The sequence below is a fragment of the Chelonoidis abingdonii genome, chromosome 24, assembly GCF_003597395.2.
Source record: "Chelonoidis abingdonii isolate Lonesome George chromosome 24, CheloAbing_2.0, whole genome shotgun sequence".
Lineage (NCBI taxonomy): Eukaryota > Metazoa > Chordata > Testudines > Testudinidae > Chelonoidis > Chelonoidis abingdonii.
The window spans coordinates 25328085-25345803 of record NC_133792.1 but is presented as its reverse complement, the minus strand read 5'-3'; the positions used below and the strand labels follow the sequence as shown (position 1 = coordinate 25345803).

Here is a 17719-nt window from a genome sequence, read left to right as displayed (position 1 = left end):
TGCTCCTGTGGGCAGTCATGGTAGCTCCACCGAAAAGCCTACAGTGCATTTCTGCACAGTACAGCATGAGCCCAGGCTCAATCTCACATGGGAACAAAATGCCATTTATTCCTAGCCTGGCACCATCCAGAAACATGCGTATGTAACAATGCTGCCTGCTCTTCCCCCTCAGCCACTGCTGGAGCTGTGCATGAGATGTGCATGAGAATGGAGCTTGCTGCTCACAAAACCCAGCATTGTGAAAACAAACACTTACGTGTATCGACTGTCTCCTGGATGGGGATGAAGCCCACAGGAAGCGTGTCCTTGATATCAATTAGTTTCATGTCGACCAGGACGTTGCCTAAATGGCTCTTTAGAGAGAGGAGAAAAACAGGTGAGTGTGACTCTTAATAATTCAGGTTCTTCTTCTCTTGCTGATTTGACTTGAAGCTCCCTGTTAAGCAGAGTATTTTAGCAGAGAGGGTGACTGAAGAATGAGGAGCAGGTACCAGGCTAACAACTCAGACCTAAGGCTACGATTTTGTCAGAGAGGTGATAGAAATCGTGAATTTGAATCTCGGAAATGGCTGTCAAACCACATGTGATTAGGCCCCCAAACTGAATAATGGTGCCACCTAGCTCACGGTGTCACAGCACCACTCAGGTTTGGCCTGTTCACCAGTCTCTGTCGACAGAGGTGAGGCTGGGCCAAAGCTGAGTGGTGCTGTAACTCCACGTCACAGCACCTAGAGTGGGGAGCCGGGATCAGCCCTGCAAGACCGGAGCCACCCACTGCACGGTGAGTGGGCTTGCTCTCCAACCCCGCCCTCCCTTTCTGTGACTTAGCAACTTTTTCCGAACCTCTGTCATGAAATTTACGAAAAAATGTCTGTGCCAAAATTGTAGCTTTACTCCTGATTGCCTACTTACAGCATGTACACAGCCCACAAAGGGTCATCAGCTAAGAGATTACAGGCATCTTTGTTTATACAGGGTCTTCTGTCACACCCATCACTGTAATCCCTTAGCACCCTGGAAACAGAGACCATGCTAGTCTCCTGGAAAGTCCCTGGTCCCTACCCAGTGAGCTAAAGGAGAAACACCATCATCTAGTGCACTGTAAGCCTACAAGCCCGATGCATGGTCCAGCTGTGAAAGCCACATGATGTTTATATGGTCACAGTGGTGGGAAATGCTAAGGAGAGACTCTAATGTAGACACAGCCAAAGTTATTACATGCTTCTGCTAATTAATATTGAATATATATGGTGCTAGCTCCAAAAGCTCACGCCATTTGGAATGATAAATTTCATTTGGAATCCATATGAATTCTGAACCAGTACCTTGTCCTATTAATCAAGGTTTGAAGAACTAAAAAACAATTTAGTATGACAGCCTCCACAATTGTTTAGAGACTTCATTTCCTTTGCAGTTCCCTTTAAAGCCAATATTCTGCCAATATTCTGGATTCACACGTGGAAGAAAAACAAACCCTCTTTCATTGTCACATGGCTTTTATGAACAGAAATGCAAAAAGCAATTAAAATGTCATTCTAAGCTATGAGACCCCGCCAGTGTATTTTATCATTACTTCCTGCAAACTGCCAGGCACAATTTTTATTTTATCTGGGCAAGCAAAATATTTCAGAAAAACCAATGCTGTCTGATTACTGTGCGTCTATGAATTGGGGGGCTTTGAAATAAAACAGGTTGATTAGGGGCTTCGTACCTTCTGAACAGTGTTTTTTTTTAACTTTACAGTTCCATAGCAATACCTAAACACTACACAGTGGTGATGCTGAAAGTGAGCAGTGCTGATTTTCTAAAATCTGAACATGTCAGTTAACATTTTGTCTAGGCACAGTGACTGGTTGATAAAACGGTCTTTGCTAATGCATCTTTCATGTTGTATTATTCCTACTGTCTGTCTGTTTTACACTAACATTCAACGTCAGTTAAACTGATGATTCCTCTGCCACATCAATACCAGATAGGCAGAAGAAAAAAACCACACTAAGTTTATTAACTATTGAAATGGCTGGAGTCAGTGCTGATCCAATGGAGTGTATGTATGAGAGTGCAGCAAACAATTTACTCAGGTAAAAGTGTTAAAGAACCCACTGTCCCCAACACTTAAACACCAACACATGGAAAACGTCAACATGTTGGGAAATTAGAAAGCCTCTCAAAGATTCTTTATACAGTTGAGAATGATGCTCCCAATAAATGACATCACAAATTAGCCCTACAGTGAAACTCAGAGACTTAACTAGGTTTGTTCTGTTAACTAAACCCGGGACAAGGTGGGTGAGGTAATATCTTCTATCAGACCAACTTGCGTTGGTGAGAGAGACAAGCTTTCGAGCTCAAAAGTTTGTTTCTCTCCTCAACAGAAGTTGGTCCAACAAAAGATATTACCTCACTCACCTTGTGCCTCTAATATCCTGAGACCAACATGGCTACAACACTGCACCCCATTAAACCAGTGTCATTCGTGTCAAAATAACATGGCTATGGTTACACTAGACAGCTTACAGCGAGGCCGGGGGCTGGGGGTTGGTGGATCCTTTGGTTTTCAAGTCAAGATCCATGATCAGCCGCCTATTATTAATTATTATTATTTATTTGTATGACAGCAGCTCGGAGCCTAAGTTATGGACCAGGATCCCACTGTGCTGCTGGGGGCTGCCTTTCTCTATCTCTGTTATTAGCAAAAACACTGAAAACTGAATCAATATTGACATTCAAAACATGGAGAGCAGAAGTAGTACCTCCTATATAGGGCTCTCACTGCACTTGGAATGCAAAATCAAATATTTTTCTCCAGAAAATATAAAGTTTTTAGATTATTCTCATCTGACAAATAAAAACAAACAGTCAGTAAAGGCATCAGATCACGGGCTTTCCCAGCCTAATAGCTCCTTACCCAAGTGAGTCTAGAGCACAACCAACCAAGACTGGCTGGATGTAGTTGCCCGCTGTCCACTGGAGAGGCACACCAGATAGCTGCTGCCTGCACACTGTGAACAAAGTCTGACTATCCATGTTGGAAGATATGATTCCAGGGCAGACATACACACAGCTACTGAAAACCCTGGGTGAGTGCTAAAGAACTGTAGTAGGACAGAGAAGGGTGAGGAAGTGAGTCCCCCAGGGAAAACGGGGATGATGCTCTGGACCAGGAGAGCACTCAGGCTTGTGGGATTCAATTCTTACACTTGCTTTCCTTATGTTGGCAGTGTAGGAAAGTCACCTGCATTGCTAGCAAGGGCTGCCCCATTGCGTGTGTGCTAGATGCTAGTGCAAGAACAGGGATGAAACAAACTTTCCTGGGATTTTTTTTTTCCATTTTGTTGATTGCAAATCTTTCAGAGAGCTGCTTTACCCAGGAACAAACAGCTGATTAAGAGAACAAACACACAGCAAAGATCCCATCAGTGTAGCTTGGCCATAGACTCACCTGGACTTGCTGAAAAACCTGCTTGAATTATCCTGGCTCCCCAAACTGAATCAGTTTAGGAACAAGAACGTGCCAAGCAAATTGTTCAGTCACTCGGCAAATGGACTTACATTTTCTTTTGAAAACGATCTTGTGAAGCACAGGTATCTTGTGACCTTGGATTTAAACAAGCCATCTTTCCAGAGGTCAGCATCCAAGCCATCTGCTGTTTGCGCAACCTGGAAAGATGAGACAGAGGGAGAGACGGGACATCTGAGCCAAGATACAGTTAATGTATGTGCAGTACATCTTTCTCACACCTATTCTCATTAACGCTGGCCTGAATTCTCTCAGCATCTCATTAGTTCATTTCACAAGGTAAAGTGGAGGGATAAAAAAAGCCCCAGCTTCTAAGAATATTGTCTCGAGGGAGCCAGTTGATTAAAGAATCCCTGACAAAAACTATTCTAAAAAGGAAACGGCAGCTTTGGAAAGTCAGCACATTACGACACTCAGTACCATTCCATCACAAGGGGCACAGCATCTGCAAACATGGAAAGAGGGCTACATTTTAGGGATGCAGGAAATTGCCCTCCAAAAGGTGCCCCAGCTCCAGTAGTTGGGCAGGAGCCTGCCTGAATGGTACGCTCACATGCCCAGCAAGCGGGGCCGAGTGGAACCAGTGAACAGTTGTGCAAATGTTTTTCACGAAGTTCAAAAAGCACCTTATGCCCAGAACATCAGTTCCAAGGAGCACTGCAAGTTGTGGTAGTTCACAAAGGTGACAGTCACCTTTCTCCAACAGAAAGACTCACTGCAATAGTATCAGAATTGCTGCACTTGGTTCACACACTCAAAAAGTTAACCAGAGACTTAGCTGTGCCTGTCTGAGAGTGAAATTCCCCCTTTCCCTTCAAAGTCTCTTCACTCCAGCTGCAGAGATGGCTGTGTATGCGGAAGTAGCACCAGTGTCCCTAGAGCTAATGCACTGGGTATGTCTCCTGTCTCCTCTGACCAGCTTAGAGGAGTTCTCAGCACCCCCCTAATCCAAGGTCTACTCTGTGTTCCCAGGCCTCTTAGGGCAGGAACTGTTGTAATGCAGCAGGACAGACTTCACTGACTCACAATACAGAACCCAGGATGTAAATCAGCGCAGGATTCGACCTGTCCTATCCGATCTCAATGCATCTGAAAGCCGAATCTCTGAAAAAATTAAAGTTTCCAATAGTGAAAGACACAAACATCTTCACAGTTTAATTTCTGTTCACAGCAGAAGCCCCACCTCTTACTACGTAAGAGAAGAGCCCAAGCTTTCTCTGCAACCAGGCACGGAGAGACGCCTCTTTACAGAACATTTTTATGGACCATCCTTAGGAGGGTTCAGGAGAAAGACAGAGAAGCAATAATTCAGATCCTGAGAGGACTATCAGTGACAGGCCTGGTAACAGAAAGAGGTGCCATTGGAACAGCCCTGAACTTTACTGGAGAGCACTGCATCAAAGCCACTGTGTTGAACTTGGGTATCCCTAATCAGTTGATTGTCACAAGCTGGGACTGGACAACAGGGGATGGATCATTTGACAAACTGCCCGGTTCTGTTCATTCCCTCTAATGCATGTGGTATTGGCCACTGTCAGCAGACAGGATACTGGGCTAGATGTACCATTGGTCTGAGTCAGTCTGGCCGTTCTTATGTCCTTATGAACTTCAGATGGATATGGCCAGTTGTGTCCTGCAAGCAGAACAGGGATCAGTCCACATAAATGGCTCATTCTAATGCGTGAGGCGTTTGCTAGGCATGATAGAGCTTGGGGATGTTGATGCAGGTGAGCAACATAACAGGCTGAATGCACCTAGGGGCTTTAAGACAAACGGAAAAGTTGCCACTTCCCAGAATGCAGAATTCCTGTGATATTTGAGGCAGCATCTGACTGACACTGTTCCATTTGTTCTATACTTTAGATCAACCCTTTCTAAGCCACTGAGTATCACATCGTTTTTTTCTCATTCTTAAAAAATCCACACAATACAATATACCAACCCTGCCATCTGCAGGTCATTTCGTTGTGATGTTGCTGGTCAGAGTTAAGACTCCTCGTTCCTGGATAAAGCAGTGAACATTCAGCAGTGTCAGGACAGCAGCCAAATAAGCAGCTATTGCAGAATAATTCTGGAAGTTGTATTTCACAGAACCTTTGATGAAAGTTAACCACACAACTGATATGACACTGAAACCTAAGCACTGCTTCCTGGCTCAGCGTGAACCATGCTAAGAATTCAGGGCCAACTTTCCCCTGTTTCCTCTCTGTGTGAAGGAATAACCTCACTGGAATATTTATTTATTCCAGGTGACAGGTAAGCGGTCATCTCCTGGACTATTCCACAGAAACAGGGTACCTCCCATGGGTCACCTGCCATGACTTTGAGGCTGTCGGGTGTGGCACTCCAGATCTGCTCCCTGCGTAACAAACACGTCTCTCTGAAAACCACTGCAGGGCCTTCGTAGCAGCCCTGAGAGGACATGGGAGGTGTGTGGTCTCAGCAGCCCAATTATCTGATAGGACAAGCTCACGTGGAGATGGAAGGGGTCAATTCCTAGCATTGTGGTCCAGTGGGCTCCTCTCAAGCTAAGTTTGTGACTTCAGACCTACTGCCGCATGCCTCTTTCCAGGAAACTGGCATATCTTGTGTCTTTCTTTAAAACAGGCTATCAGCTGCAGAACTTGCTTAGCTCCTGTGCACATACTCTTTCCTGGAGGCCCCAATGCACAAATTGTCACTTTCTCTATGCAAGCAGCAGCACCCCAGGATCACAGCGGCACTAAGGCCTGATCTACACTGAAAAGTTAAATCCACACCCCTGGCTGATGTAGCAAGCCAACATAACTACCAGTGCAGACACAGTTACGTCCCTGGAAGAGGGATTCCACTGACATAGCTTTGTTCAGTGAGCAGGTATCCCTTCACCAGCTGACAAACATTGTCAGTGTAGACGCATCTACGCTATGGGGCTATGCTGACCCTTGCTATTCTGGTATAGTCCCCAGGGTGCAGACATCCCCTAACTGAACTTGCCTGCAGGTGCCAGAGCCCGTCATGCCACAGATCTCAGGAGATCTTGGCCACCGGTCATGGTGTGTCTCAGACCTAGGCAGCCACCAATCTGCCCACCACTTGGGGCAGGAGAAGGGAGAGCAGGAGACCGGAAAAGAAGTGGAGCAGAGAGTGAGAGGCAGAGGCCCTTACAGTGGCCTGATTCTGCAGAAGCTGTTGAGACAGGAGATGTGGAAGGTTTGAAAGGGAACAGGAAAGAAGGCAGGATTTCCCTCCTGCGGCCTTGGGAAGCAGGACAGAACAAAATGAAAAAAAAAAGACAAAGGAATGAATGCAAAGACAAAGAAAATGTAAGACGTCCTCTCATTCCCCCATGGAAAATGCCCTCCAGGATCAAACCTCAAAGCCTCCTCTTAAATCACGGATGGTCTCAGCAATAATTTGCTTCGTCCAACAACCATCCCCGAGGTTAAACTCTGCACTTGGAGAGAGAATTTTTAGTGTCTTTTGCTATTTTGAATTCACAAGAATTAAAGCGAAGTCATTTTCCTAAGCTGTCAGACTCTGCAGTTGCAGGAGGACTCACGACAAGCAGGTGGCTAGAGTTTCCTTCCACAGACCAACAGGGAAAAGGGAGCCCCTGGGAGAATCATGTTCTTTTAAAATGCATGAGATTGAAATAGAGAGCATGCCTGAGGGAAATCCAAACGACAGAGCCAGAATCAACAGCTGCACATTTCTCTGTCCAGGCAAGAGTTCCCAGTGAGGACAGCCGGGCAGGGGCCATTGCATGTGCAACCACCATGGAGTGATTTCAGAGCAAAGGACAGACAGGGGAATCATTTGCTGCTTGTTCTATGTCACCTATTTAGCACAAGTCTAGACAAGGCCTCTATTTTCAGTAGTTCTCATTCTGGAGGAGGAAGAGGAATTTGTTGTGGTTGATTTTAATTGAATTTTTAGGCATAACATTTAACTTGTTTGGGGACTTCATTCCCAGGCCTTTAAAAATTACCTATGAGCTGCACAGATGATGTTAAAATCTGTAAACATCTGGGTCCCTGGGGAGCAGCAAATACACCAAGGATCTTTGGTGCAGGCCGATTTTAACAGCTTTTAAGTCTCCTTCAATGGTAGATCCAAGAGCGAAAATTAGTCTGTTTCTTCCTCTCAGCTGTCTAAAGGAGTTTAGAGAGTTAATGTTGCTGTAAGTCTATAACATGAAGGAATGTCTGTAACACGTTCACGTCTTACGCAGATAAGGAATGTAATCAAAAGGGGTCAGGAAACTAAATTCCAAGGAAAAGAATCTGTCCGAGTCAATGGTAGAAAGGAATGTATTGCAATCACTGGCTGCGCACTGCTCAGCTTGAGATACATGCGATAGCCAAGACGGAAAATGGCCTGTCAGGGTTCTGCATTCAGGAACAAACTTGGGAGCTGAAGTTTATGAAGTTGCCCCATCTGGCCATGTCTCTCTGAGACCCCCATCAGCTGAGCAGGAGCAGCTCAAGTGAAAGGCAGTTCCCAAATACACACATTAAACCTCCCAGCATCTTCCCAGGAAATGCCATTTATTCTCCGCCTACCCTGCACTCAGCACCCATCCCTGCATGCCCCAGCCCATGCTGAGTCACGAGGGAGCATCCCACATGTCTGGTGAAAAAGGAGGGAAGCACTAAAAGGAGAGGACCCCAGCGCTGTTTTTTCTGGTCAATGTGCCCCACACCCTGCCCTGAGTCACACTCACATGACAGATGCCTCCTCCTGGGGGGTCCCAGAGCTGGGGCTTCAGCCCAGACCCTAGTGGCTACACCCATTTTCAGCCCCACGCCCGAGTCTCGCAAGATGAGTTAGCTGAGCTGGGCCAGCCACGATGTTTAATTGCACTGTAGACCTACCCGAACACGTCTCTCTGCCGCGCACGTGAGAAACGCAGGGCGTCCTAGAGCCCAGCATGGCACCCGCAGCAGGGCAAGGAGAGTGATCTGCTGTAGGCGACGGATGGAGACTTTGTGCATTTGGGAGCAGCTCACCTCTGACAGGGTGCTTAAAACCAGCTGCAGGCCAAGACCCAGCGTAGGTGCCAGAAGAGTCTTGTTCACTCCTGTCCAAGGGGAGCACCTGAGCTCCCAGATCACTGCCTCAGCTCCCTTGCACAAGCCAGGCCTAGTCACCCCACCACCCTCACCTTCCCCCCTCTCTCCACTCTCCCTTAGCACCCACAAACCCACTCACCAACAGTGGGAAGCTCATTCCAAAGCAGAGCAGAGCCAGGCCCATTCTCCCAGTGCACGTTTGCTAGTGGGGTGGCCGTGTCGTCACCTGGCAAGAGGAGGGGGCAGACTCCTGTGGGATCTATTCCTGGCTCGGCCACTTACCAAGGGCCTGATCCAAGGCCCGTTGAAGTCGATGGTAAAGCTCCCACAGTTTCCTGGAGCGTTGTGTGGCCTTGAACAGAGAGTTCACTGATCTGGGCCATGATCGGTCTCACGCTCACCGCAGTCCCAGGGCATGTGGGAAGCTTAATTAGGGCTGGGCTAGACAATTAGGTCAGTGAGAAACCCACCCCCCTGAGCGGCTAGTTAAGCCAACCTAAGTCCCCACGGAGACACTGCTAGCACCGGCGACAGGGGGATTCTGCCATCCACCTAGCTACCACCTCTCGGGCAGGGATTACCAGCAGAGAGCCCTTCCCTTCAGCGTAGGCAGTGTCTACACCAGGGTTAGGCAACCTGCGACACGCAAGTTGATTTTCAGTGGCACTCACACTGCCCGGGTCCTGGCAACCGGACCGGGGGGGAGGGTGGGCTCTGCATTTTAGTTTAATTTTAAATGAAGCTTCTTAAACATTTTTTTAAAACCTTATTTACTTTACATATAACAATGGTTTAGTTATGCATTACAGACTTATAGAAAGAGACCTTCTAAAAACATTAAAATGTATTACCAGCACGCAAAACTATACATTCGAGTGAATAAACAAAGACTCGGCACACCACTTCTGAAAGGTTGCTGACCCTAGTCTACACTGACGTGCTGCAGCTGCACAGCTAGGCTGCTGCAGCGTTTTACGTGTGGACAAGCCCTTGGTTAGTGCGATTTGTAGATCCCCAGATCCAAGCACTGTGCTGAGCAAGAGGCAGCTGGGATTAACAAGCCATTGACCAAAATGCTGAGCGGAAACGCCCAAGCACTATCACCAGCAATTAATCTCTAATGCTGCAGCACCAGATTAGCCTTTAAGAGCCTCTTTCAAGCCTGAAGAATGTAAGCCTGCGTTCACTTGTCAGGAAACTCGTGGCGGAAAGAAACAGACTAATGTAAACAGGAAACTTCATACATCATCTGCAGGGCTCCGTCCTCATGGACCTTCCAGCACTGCACTGGGATCAGAGAGAGCCCAAGCCAGCGCTGCCTTGCAATGGGAACTGCCTCTCCCACGGGAGCACCAAGTGGACGTTCACCTGACACAGGGTGAAGGGAGGAGCCTACTCTCTGCAAGAAGGACACCGAGCCGTAGTCTCCAAGCACAAACTCAAACAAGTTACAAGGAAAAGCGTACGATGGAAGAGACTATTTGGCCCCACTCCACCCCCTCCACCTACCCATGGCTATCCTCGCTCCAGGTGATCTTTAATTCTGATATCCTGGGAGCTCTGGAAGGTGGTGCAGATAACTCACTCACCTGCCATCGGGATGGGCACACAAGGGCTCCTGCTGGGCAGGCTGAAAGGGTATTTGCCTTTGGTTCAGAAAGGGGATGCTGTCAAAGAGCGGGAGCATGATACACTATGCACCACGCAGCAGAAGTTGCAAAGCCCTGCCTAGCCCACCCATTGGATCAGCCAGACACTGAGAGAAATGCCACTCAAGGCCCTGGTGAGGGGCTGCAAGCAAACAAATACAGACCAAATACTTCCCCAAGACCTCCCAGGCCCCTCTGCTGCAGAGGCACTCTGTCTCCTTGCATTTTACCCTTTAGTTGGCTCATCAGTTACATCTGCTGTTTCAAGTCAGTTAACCTGTCAGCTGCAGCAAGTGTGCTGTGAGGCTCATTGGTGCCCAGTTACTGTACTTTGGTGTAAATTACATTGGAACTGGAGAAAACGCTCATACGGCTGCCTTAGATGAGGATTCACTTGGCTCTGGGAAAACAACTTTGCCCTGAGCCCTTTCCTTCCCTTTTACATTTTATTTGCCCCAACCCAGTGCTTTAAAAGGAGTGAGTGGGGCTAGGCAGTTAACTGGACACTGCTGGGGGCTGATGACTGGTTGGCGTGCTGCACTGTGGAAAGAGCAGGAGGAGGGGAACAGATGGACGACTGGTCTGCCTTGACGGGGTAGCTACGTTTGCAATTTACAGCTATACACATTTAATGTTAGAATCTTTCACTGGTTGGGTCACTGGCCTCAGGAAAAAATCTTGTTCTGGTTCCAAAGCAATTTGACCAATCGACCTAAGAGCTAAGCAGCTGCTAAGCACTCACATCGGTCTATCCATGCAGATACTTCTATGGCCTCAACACTACAGTAGCTGAGTACTTCTCCCAGCTGCCCAGCTTCCTACCAGAGTCCGGTTTGCAGGGTCGCATTCTGCTGGCTAATTTCTCCCTGCAGTTTCAGCTGGATGTAGAATTCTTTGCTTTCCAGCCTGAAGAGTTCAAACATGCTGAGGTGTGATGTTAAATAGCTGATACAGGATTCATTTACACGTAGATATAATCTGTGCCGTGCTTTGGAACCCTTCAAGATGGGTGTTACTAGGATTACTATATTTGCGTGCCATACTGGCCAGCTGTTTCTGGAAAGCCCTCCCCCAGGTAATTACAGAAGTCTTGTGCTTCGCATGACATGCCAGTAGTGGGGAGGAGATGCACTAACATGACAGCACACGGAAAGTATTGCTAAAATACTTCCAAAGCCAAGACCTGGAGGAGGGTGGCTGGTAAAAAAAAGGAACCCCAGAACACGTTCTTCAAGGTGAGCACACAAACAGCTGGCCCGTTCTCTGGAGGAGACACTGCTCTCTGCAAAGCAAAGGACAAACAAACAATATTGCCAAGGCATTATCAGCTCTACTTACTACGTCGTAACCTGTAGGTGCCCGGTTCCGAGTTGCAACCACCCCAACGCCTGTGATAGGATCCATTGGCACGTCTGGCAAGGCATCTGAAAGGTCTCGGACTTCAGGCATTATGGACTGTGCCTGAAACAGGGAGTCAGAGTTAGAGAGCTACACTGCAGACAGTCCCTTAGACAGAAAACCTAGCACGCGCATCCAGAGCACCGTTTGTGTGCTGGAGCAACCCACCACTATGGCCACACACACCTTACGCATTTTAAAGCATTCAAGCTTTCAAGCATTTTTAAAAAGGCATTTGCTTTTGATAAGAACTTACATTTGCACCCTCTCTGATAGGTCAGGAATTCAGGCCAACAGCCTCTTCTGAGATTAACTTGATTGTTTCCAGAATGTTTAGCCTGGGCTGGTCCCCATCGAGTGCCCGGAAGAAAACCTGAGCCCATCACCCAATGAAAGGCAAACTGACCCCTGTGATTCAACCAGGCCCAGGTGGTCCTGCCGTTCCTGGAGGGAAGGAAGCTACTTTGAATGGCTCTGTTCTAAGGCTCCCCCTTGCAGCTCAGTATCAGACAAGCTGAGGATTGCACTGTGAGCCTGCCTCCCTTCTGGCACTTGGTTCATCACGTACCTGGCACTGTACAGCAGCTGGGACAGCAAACGACATGCCTGTCCCACACAGCTGAGACAGCAGGGAGGCGCAAACAGGCCCAGGCTGTGCGATGGGCCAGGCCTGGAGACTTTTGCATGCACAGCGTAGCTGGGTTTGGAGTGACTTTGAGGGGAGGAGGTGGGGTGTGCCAAGCATCGCGGGGGAGTGGGCCCGAGAGCCTGAGGGTGCAGTCAGGGGAGATGCGTGTGCCAGACAGGTCCCAGGAGTAGGTGGGAGGGCTGTGACAGAATTCTAGCTGGGGTGGAGGAGAAGGAGAGGGGGCAGAGTCCAGGCAAGGCTGGGGGGAACGGAGCCATTGCCTGAGCATGTGGCGTCCTGCCAAGAAAGCCAATTCAGGCAAGTCCTCTCTTGCTTCCAGGTAGAAATGCTCCAGGAAACCACCCCGACGCCAAGAGATGAAAAGGCAGCACGGAGTGTAAAAGAGCGTCACTGCTGGGAAGCCAGACAAGCTGTGCAAAAAGCTACCTCATTCAGTGGCTTTTTCACAGCAATTAAACCCCAACCTCTTCAGGGCTGGTTACTTATCACCTCTAAACCAGGCAGAGGTGAGTGCTGGTGTGTACACTTCATACTGCCGAGTTGAGCAAGCATCGTGCTGCAGGCAATAAAAAAGGTGACTCTGGTGTCCTACATAACAGTGCTACATGTAGAGTCAGCATATCTGTAGTACCCTCACCCAGCAAAACCCCAAGAGTCAGCATCCGCCTATGATGTCAATGAAGCAATTGGTGTCAGGAAGAGTTCTGCTTCATCGCCTGGACCAACTTCTTGAAAATGAAAAGAAACGGAGATGCAGCTTCCTTCATTTTCTAGACTACTCAAGCTTCTAGCAATCTGGAGATAGGAATTTGCATTTTGAATCCTGGTGTTTTCCCCTTCTATTTTGCATACAGACTCCTTAGCTTCACACAGTCAGCTCAGAAGAATGAAGGCAGCCCTTAGAATAGAGAGACTGCAGCCCACCCACAGCTGCCAACTTCCAGCAAACATGGTTCTCATGTTTAGTTATATACAAAAACCAACCCAAAACCCAGTGCTGTTGCTTGCAGTTCAAAACACTACAATCTACCAACTTCCCAAAATGCTTTGCAATTAACAATTCATAACGGAAGGCATAAACTGTGCAGTGCTGACACCGTATAATGTGAATTAAAATACAGGATATGTAATCTGCATAGAGATGTGTAGATATGTTTACTGATAAACACATTTCCAAGTTGCTCACAATAGCTTAGTGACCTACTGATGCCCATCAATTTCTTTTGATATGTAACAAATGTTGATGTTAAGGGCTCTTAGGTGAATCCACACTGTCCTTAAAAGAAATAATGATATTCCCTAGGTCACGACAGAAAAGATACCCTCAGCAGATTTCAGAATGGTGACTGCTATCTAAGCAAAGGGGCAGAGTGTCGATTCCACTCAAGTGTTTCCATATCACCAGCTACTGCTGCATTCAAACGCGATAACAAAGGCTGGTACCGACGTGGCAGTGCTTACTGGCACTAGGCGAACACAGGCTGAGCCCTCAGGTCTAGTGCCAGGACTTGACATGCTAGAATGCTGGGATGAAAAAGTCTTTGCTTCCTTCCATTTGTGGCAAACATCATCCCAACTCCCTCCTAAGCAGCTACCCCGAATGGATCGGACATCACTACAGGCACTCCTCTCCTGAAAGGCTCAGAATGGAGCTGACAATATCTTGCCTTTGAAAACACCCACAAACCAGCAAAGCCACAAATTTTCATAAGTGACTGGTGACTTGGGGAGGCCTCATTTCCAGTGAGCGCTGAGCAATCACCCTTTGAAATGGGCACCCACTCACATTGGATGTCCAAAAATCACTAGCAGCCTTTGAAAATTTTGCCCCAAGCCATTTCCTCTAGGCAGCTAACAAACCAGCTGCTTGTTTGTGCATGTGATTTGCCTGAAGCAGCTTCTCCTCAGCCTCTCTAACACGCCAACCCAGGAGTCACTCTGCTGCAAACTATGCCAAAGCCCCATCCTGCCTCCTAAGACCCGCTGGCCCCGAGGGGAGCTGGGATGCAATCCTGCGCTACAGAGCTGGGGAAAGCCTGCCCGGTCACACTGCACAGGGACAGCACGAGCAATTTAAGCACAGATGGACTTCCCTAAAATGGACAGTTTTGCATAAAAACTTCATTTCTTTTGAAACTTTCTCGCTTTTCAATGAAAAAACCAGAACATTTCTCTGAACCTTTCTGAAAACGTTTGCTAGTGTCCAGCCAGCGCTATTTCAGAATGAAAGAGTTCAGCCACATCACCACTGCATCCCCTCGCCTCCCCGCAAGCTGGGACAACATTTAGCTTGAAATTTTAAATACAGAAGTCAGGAGATGCAGAATACAGTTTGTCATCAGAATCCTCCACATCAATGAGTTACGCTGGCTCATTTCACTCAGCCCTTGTCTCAGTGCCCCTTTTAGAACAGGGCACGGAAGGGTCACCACTTCCCCCCCCATCCCAGATGGCTCTCTTTCTTTCTATGTCCAGCGGAGTTCCTCAGCATTGTCTAACTGGCTCACACAGAAATGTAGCTCAAGCCGCCTGCAGCTCTTTAACCTCAAGAATTACAGGGAGATGCTGGCCCCAGACGCTGTTTATCCCTGCACTGCAGTTTTGGGTTCCCACGGAACTAAGGGCTTAGTGAGAAACAGCTGCACGGACGGAAGACTGCTGTAATCTATGAGAGTTAGTGAAAATCATTAACAGAATTTTTTTAAAATTGAAAATAAGCCCCTCGTGAGCTGTGAGCATCTAAGGAGAAGCAAACTTCCCGAGCAATTCCAGAATTACCGGGGCTCCTTGTAACCATGGTTTCTGGTGGAGCTGAACTTTTCTGGTGTGCCTCATGAACAATTTGTGTAGTCTCCCTAGTCTTCACTCTCAGTCATTGGCTGAAAATACTTCTTGCTTTATTGCACCCAGGATCAAAAATACACTTCTTCTTATTAGTAGCGCTCAAGTCTATCCACATCGAGTTATTTTGCTATGGACATTGCCAGCAGCTGTTGGACCCTGAGGAGATCACAGTTTCAGAGAAAACATGAAGTTCCAGCTTCCTGCACATGTAAAGCAGGGATCACTTCCTCAAAGGCACATGTAGCGCTGTTGTGTGGTTTCGGTACTGCAGGATGCTTGCCAGGCATGAGGCTCAGCAGTGGGAGCAGAGTCAAGGAGGTACAGAGAGCTCTGTATGAAGGTGAATGGCTGCAGTCCCACAACCCAGACCTGACTAGACAAAGCTATTAAGCCCTTGCACTGTGTAGCTGGTCTTGGAATCCAACAATTCCCAAATGGGATTGGATGTCATGGGATCCAGACACCAACTCTCCCAATGTCATTCTGCTGAGAACCTGGCCTGCGGCTCCATGCCTCATTGGGAAGGGACAGTTTAGGCATCTGCCTTTGCTGGCCAGCCACAGGAGCCGGGTCCCCAGCAGACAAAAAAACATTGCGGCAGCCGAGCAGCAGAGAACAGGACTTTGAGCTTACTCACTCTTGGGACAGCACAGGCTGGGTGCTCTGTGGAGCCCCCTTGATAACCCCAGAAATGGCCTTCATGAAAGTCCCATCCAATGTCCTCTGCCTGGGAGCATGCTGGCTCAATGGCAAGGCTGTTGCTTATCTGACTGCTCGGACTGGCCCCATCAGAGAATCCAAGTGTCTCCCAAGAGAAAAATAACAACAGCATCAAAGGCCCCTGTCCCTTCTCTACCACCAGAGCACTGGGGAATGATGCACGGCTCAGAGGACTCTGCTGGGGACATAATTCTGGGGAACCATCCAGATGCCTGGGGGAACTTTGCATAGTGGGAAAGATGCCCAGGGATTCTAAACACCAGTATTTCTCTGGCCTTGTCTCCACTGGGACGTCGGCAGTGCTGCAGCCGCACCGGTATGGACCATGCTGCAGTGAACAGAGACTTGCCAGAGCATCCATGAGTTGAGTTTTCCTTCAGGACCTGTCACCCTAGAAGTTAGCAGCCCATTGTCTGACTCAAGAGCCAGCCCAGGGGGCTGTCTGCAACCCTTAGAACAAGTCTCAGATCCTGGAGGGAGCCACATACACAAGCAGGAGCTTCTAGACGTACCCTGGGGCGTAGCTCAATACAAATGCACTTCTCATTCCATTAAGGCTGACATGAATCTGCCCTCAATCTAGGGGGGGAAAGGTGCTTTTGTCAATAAGTTGCTGTGTAGCAGAAGCACAAAACTTTTTTGAGGGTGTCTGACTCACATCATGGCGGGCGGGAGGCAGGAAACTACATCAATCCTTACTTTGTCACCGCTCAGACAAAGCCCTTTTGTACTGGTAACAGCAGAGGTTAAGAGCTAAAGAAATAGGCCTTTCTCCTTTTAGATGGCAGGAGCTAGATGCTGCCAGGCTGAGTCACAGATGTGACACTGTCTCCAGGAGCGAGAGAGACGTGCGCATGCACCCAAAGGAAGGCCAGAGTTTGGCTCTTATTCCTGGCTGAGCAGCACAGAGTGGCCAGCACGACACATTCCATCCTAGCCCAGTTCCCCCGTGACACAGCCAGTGAGGACACAGCTCTGTAACCTGGCAAACAGGCTCCAAGTTATCGGGGGGAAGCATACCCAGATCAGGCTAGACCTGTGCATAACAATACGGGCCCGATGGAGCAGGACTGCACAGACTCGGGCCCTGGCTCCTCGAGACAACAGGGACTAGATGTGCATTTGATCATAAACAGGGGTCCATTCTGCAAGGTGCTGTAGAACCAGAGGGATGTGTTGGTTTCACATGAGGCTGAGGGGATCACCTCAGGGAAGGCAGTGACTTTAGAGCTTTCACAGCACCCACCGGCCCACCATGGGCTGCCAATCAATGTGCGTTACACTCCCAGCATTCCCTCCATCCCAAGCCTCCTGAAGACCTAGCTGCTCTGGGAAGCATTCCAGCTCTGCAGCCCTCACCCCATCGAGGGCTTGGGCTGCGCCCTCAGACGGCTAGTGCTCTGGGGTGGGGTTTGGCTATCACACACTGCGCCATGGACATACGTACAAAGCGTAGCACCACTCTTACAGCTCTGCTGCCAAACCCTGGCTCACATGGAGCGCGAGCCTTTCCCTTGCCCAGGGGCCCAGCACGTGCACTCTGATGAGTCCTGCACTTTGCTACCAGGGCCACGTCGCTACAGCCATGTCACAGAAGCACTAGGATTATTCAGCCAGCTCTGCTGGGCTGCAGGTTGCCTATTTAGGGCAATTTCTCATCTTGGGGATGGTCCTGGGATGCCCCTGCAATGGGTATGGAGGATGTCCACTGGGAATGCAGAAAAATACTTTTGTGAACTTTACACAGGTCACAGAGGAGACCCTGGCTGGGCAAACACAATTGGTTACACTTCATTCCTCCCTGGAGGACATGAATTAACTTTGCTTGCTTTACCGTCATGTGGCTGAACTCCTTGTGATTTTTTCCTTAACAATAAAAGAATGG

At 48.4% G+C, this 17719-nt stretch overlaps 1 protein-coding gene across 2 annotated transcripts in view; it reads right to left on the bottom strand.

Moving 5' to 3' along the window:
- Window positions 1-12096, bottom strand: part of MVB12B (multivesicular body subunit 12B) — an 87318-nt gene extending 75222 nt beyond the window's left edge. Inside the window, exons 1-4 of one of the 2 annotated variants that reach the window (XM_075060675.1) lie at window positions 11878-12096; window positions 11562-11684; window positions 3553-3660; window positions 257-353 (exon numbers count right to left, since the gene is read on the bottom strand). In XM_075060675.1, coding sequence (XP_074916776.1) covers window positions 257-353; window positions 3553-3660; window positions 11562-11672 — 316 coding nt within the window. In that variant the 5' untranslated portion in view covers window positions 11673-11684; window positions 11878-12096. The remainder of the gene's footprint in view (window positions 1-256; window positions 354-3552; window positions 3661-11561; window positions 11685-11877) is intronic. The other variant, XM_032769253.2, reaches the window with a different exon arrangement.
- Between the last annotated feature and the right edge of the window lie 5623 nt (window positions 12097-17719).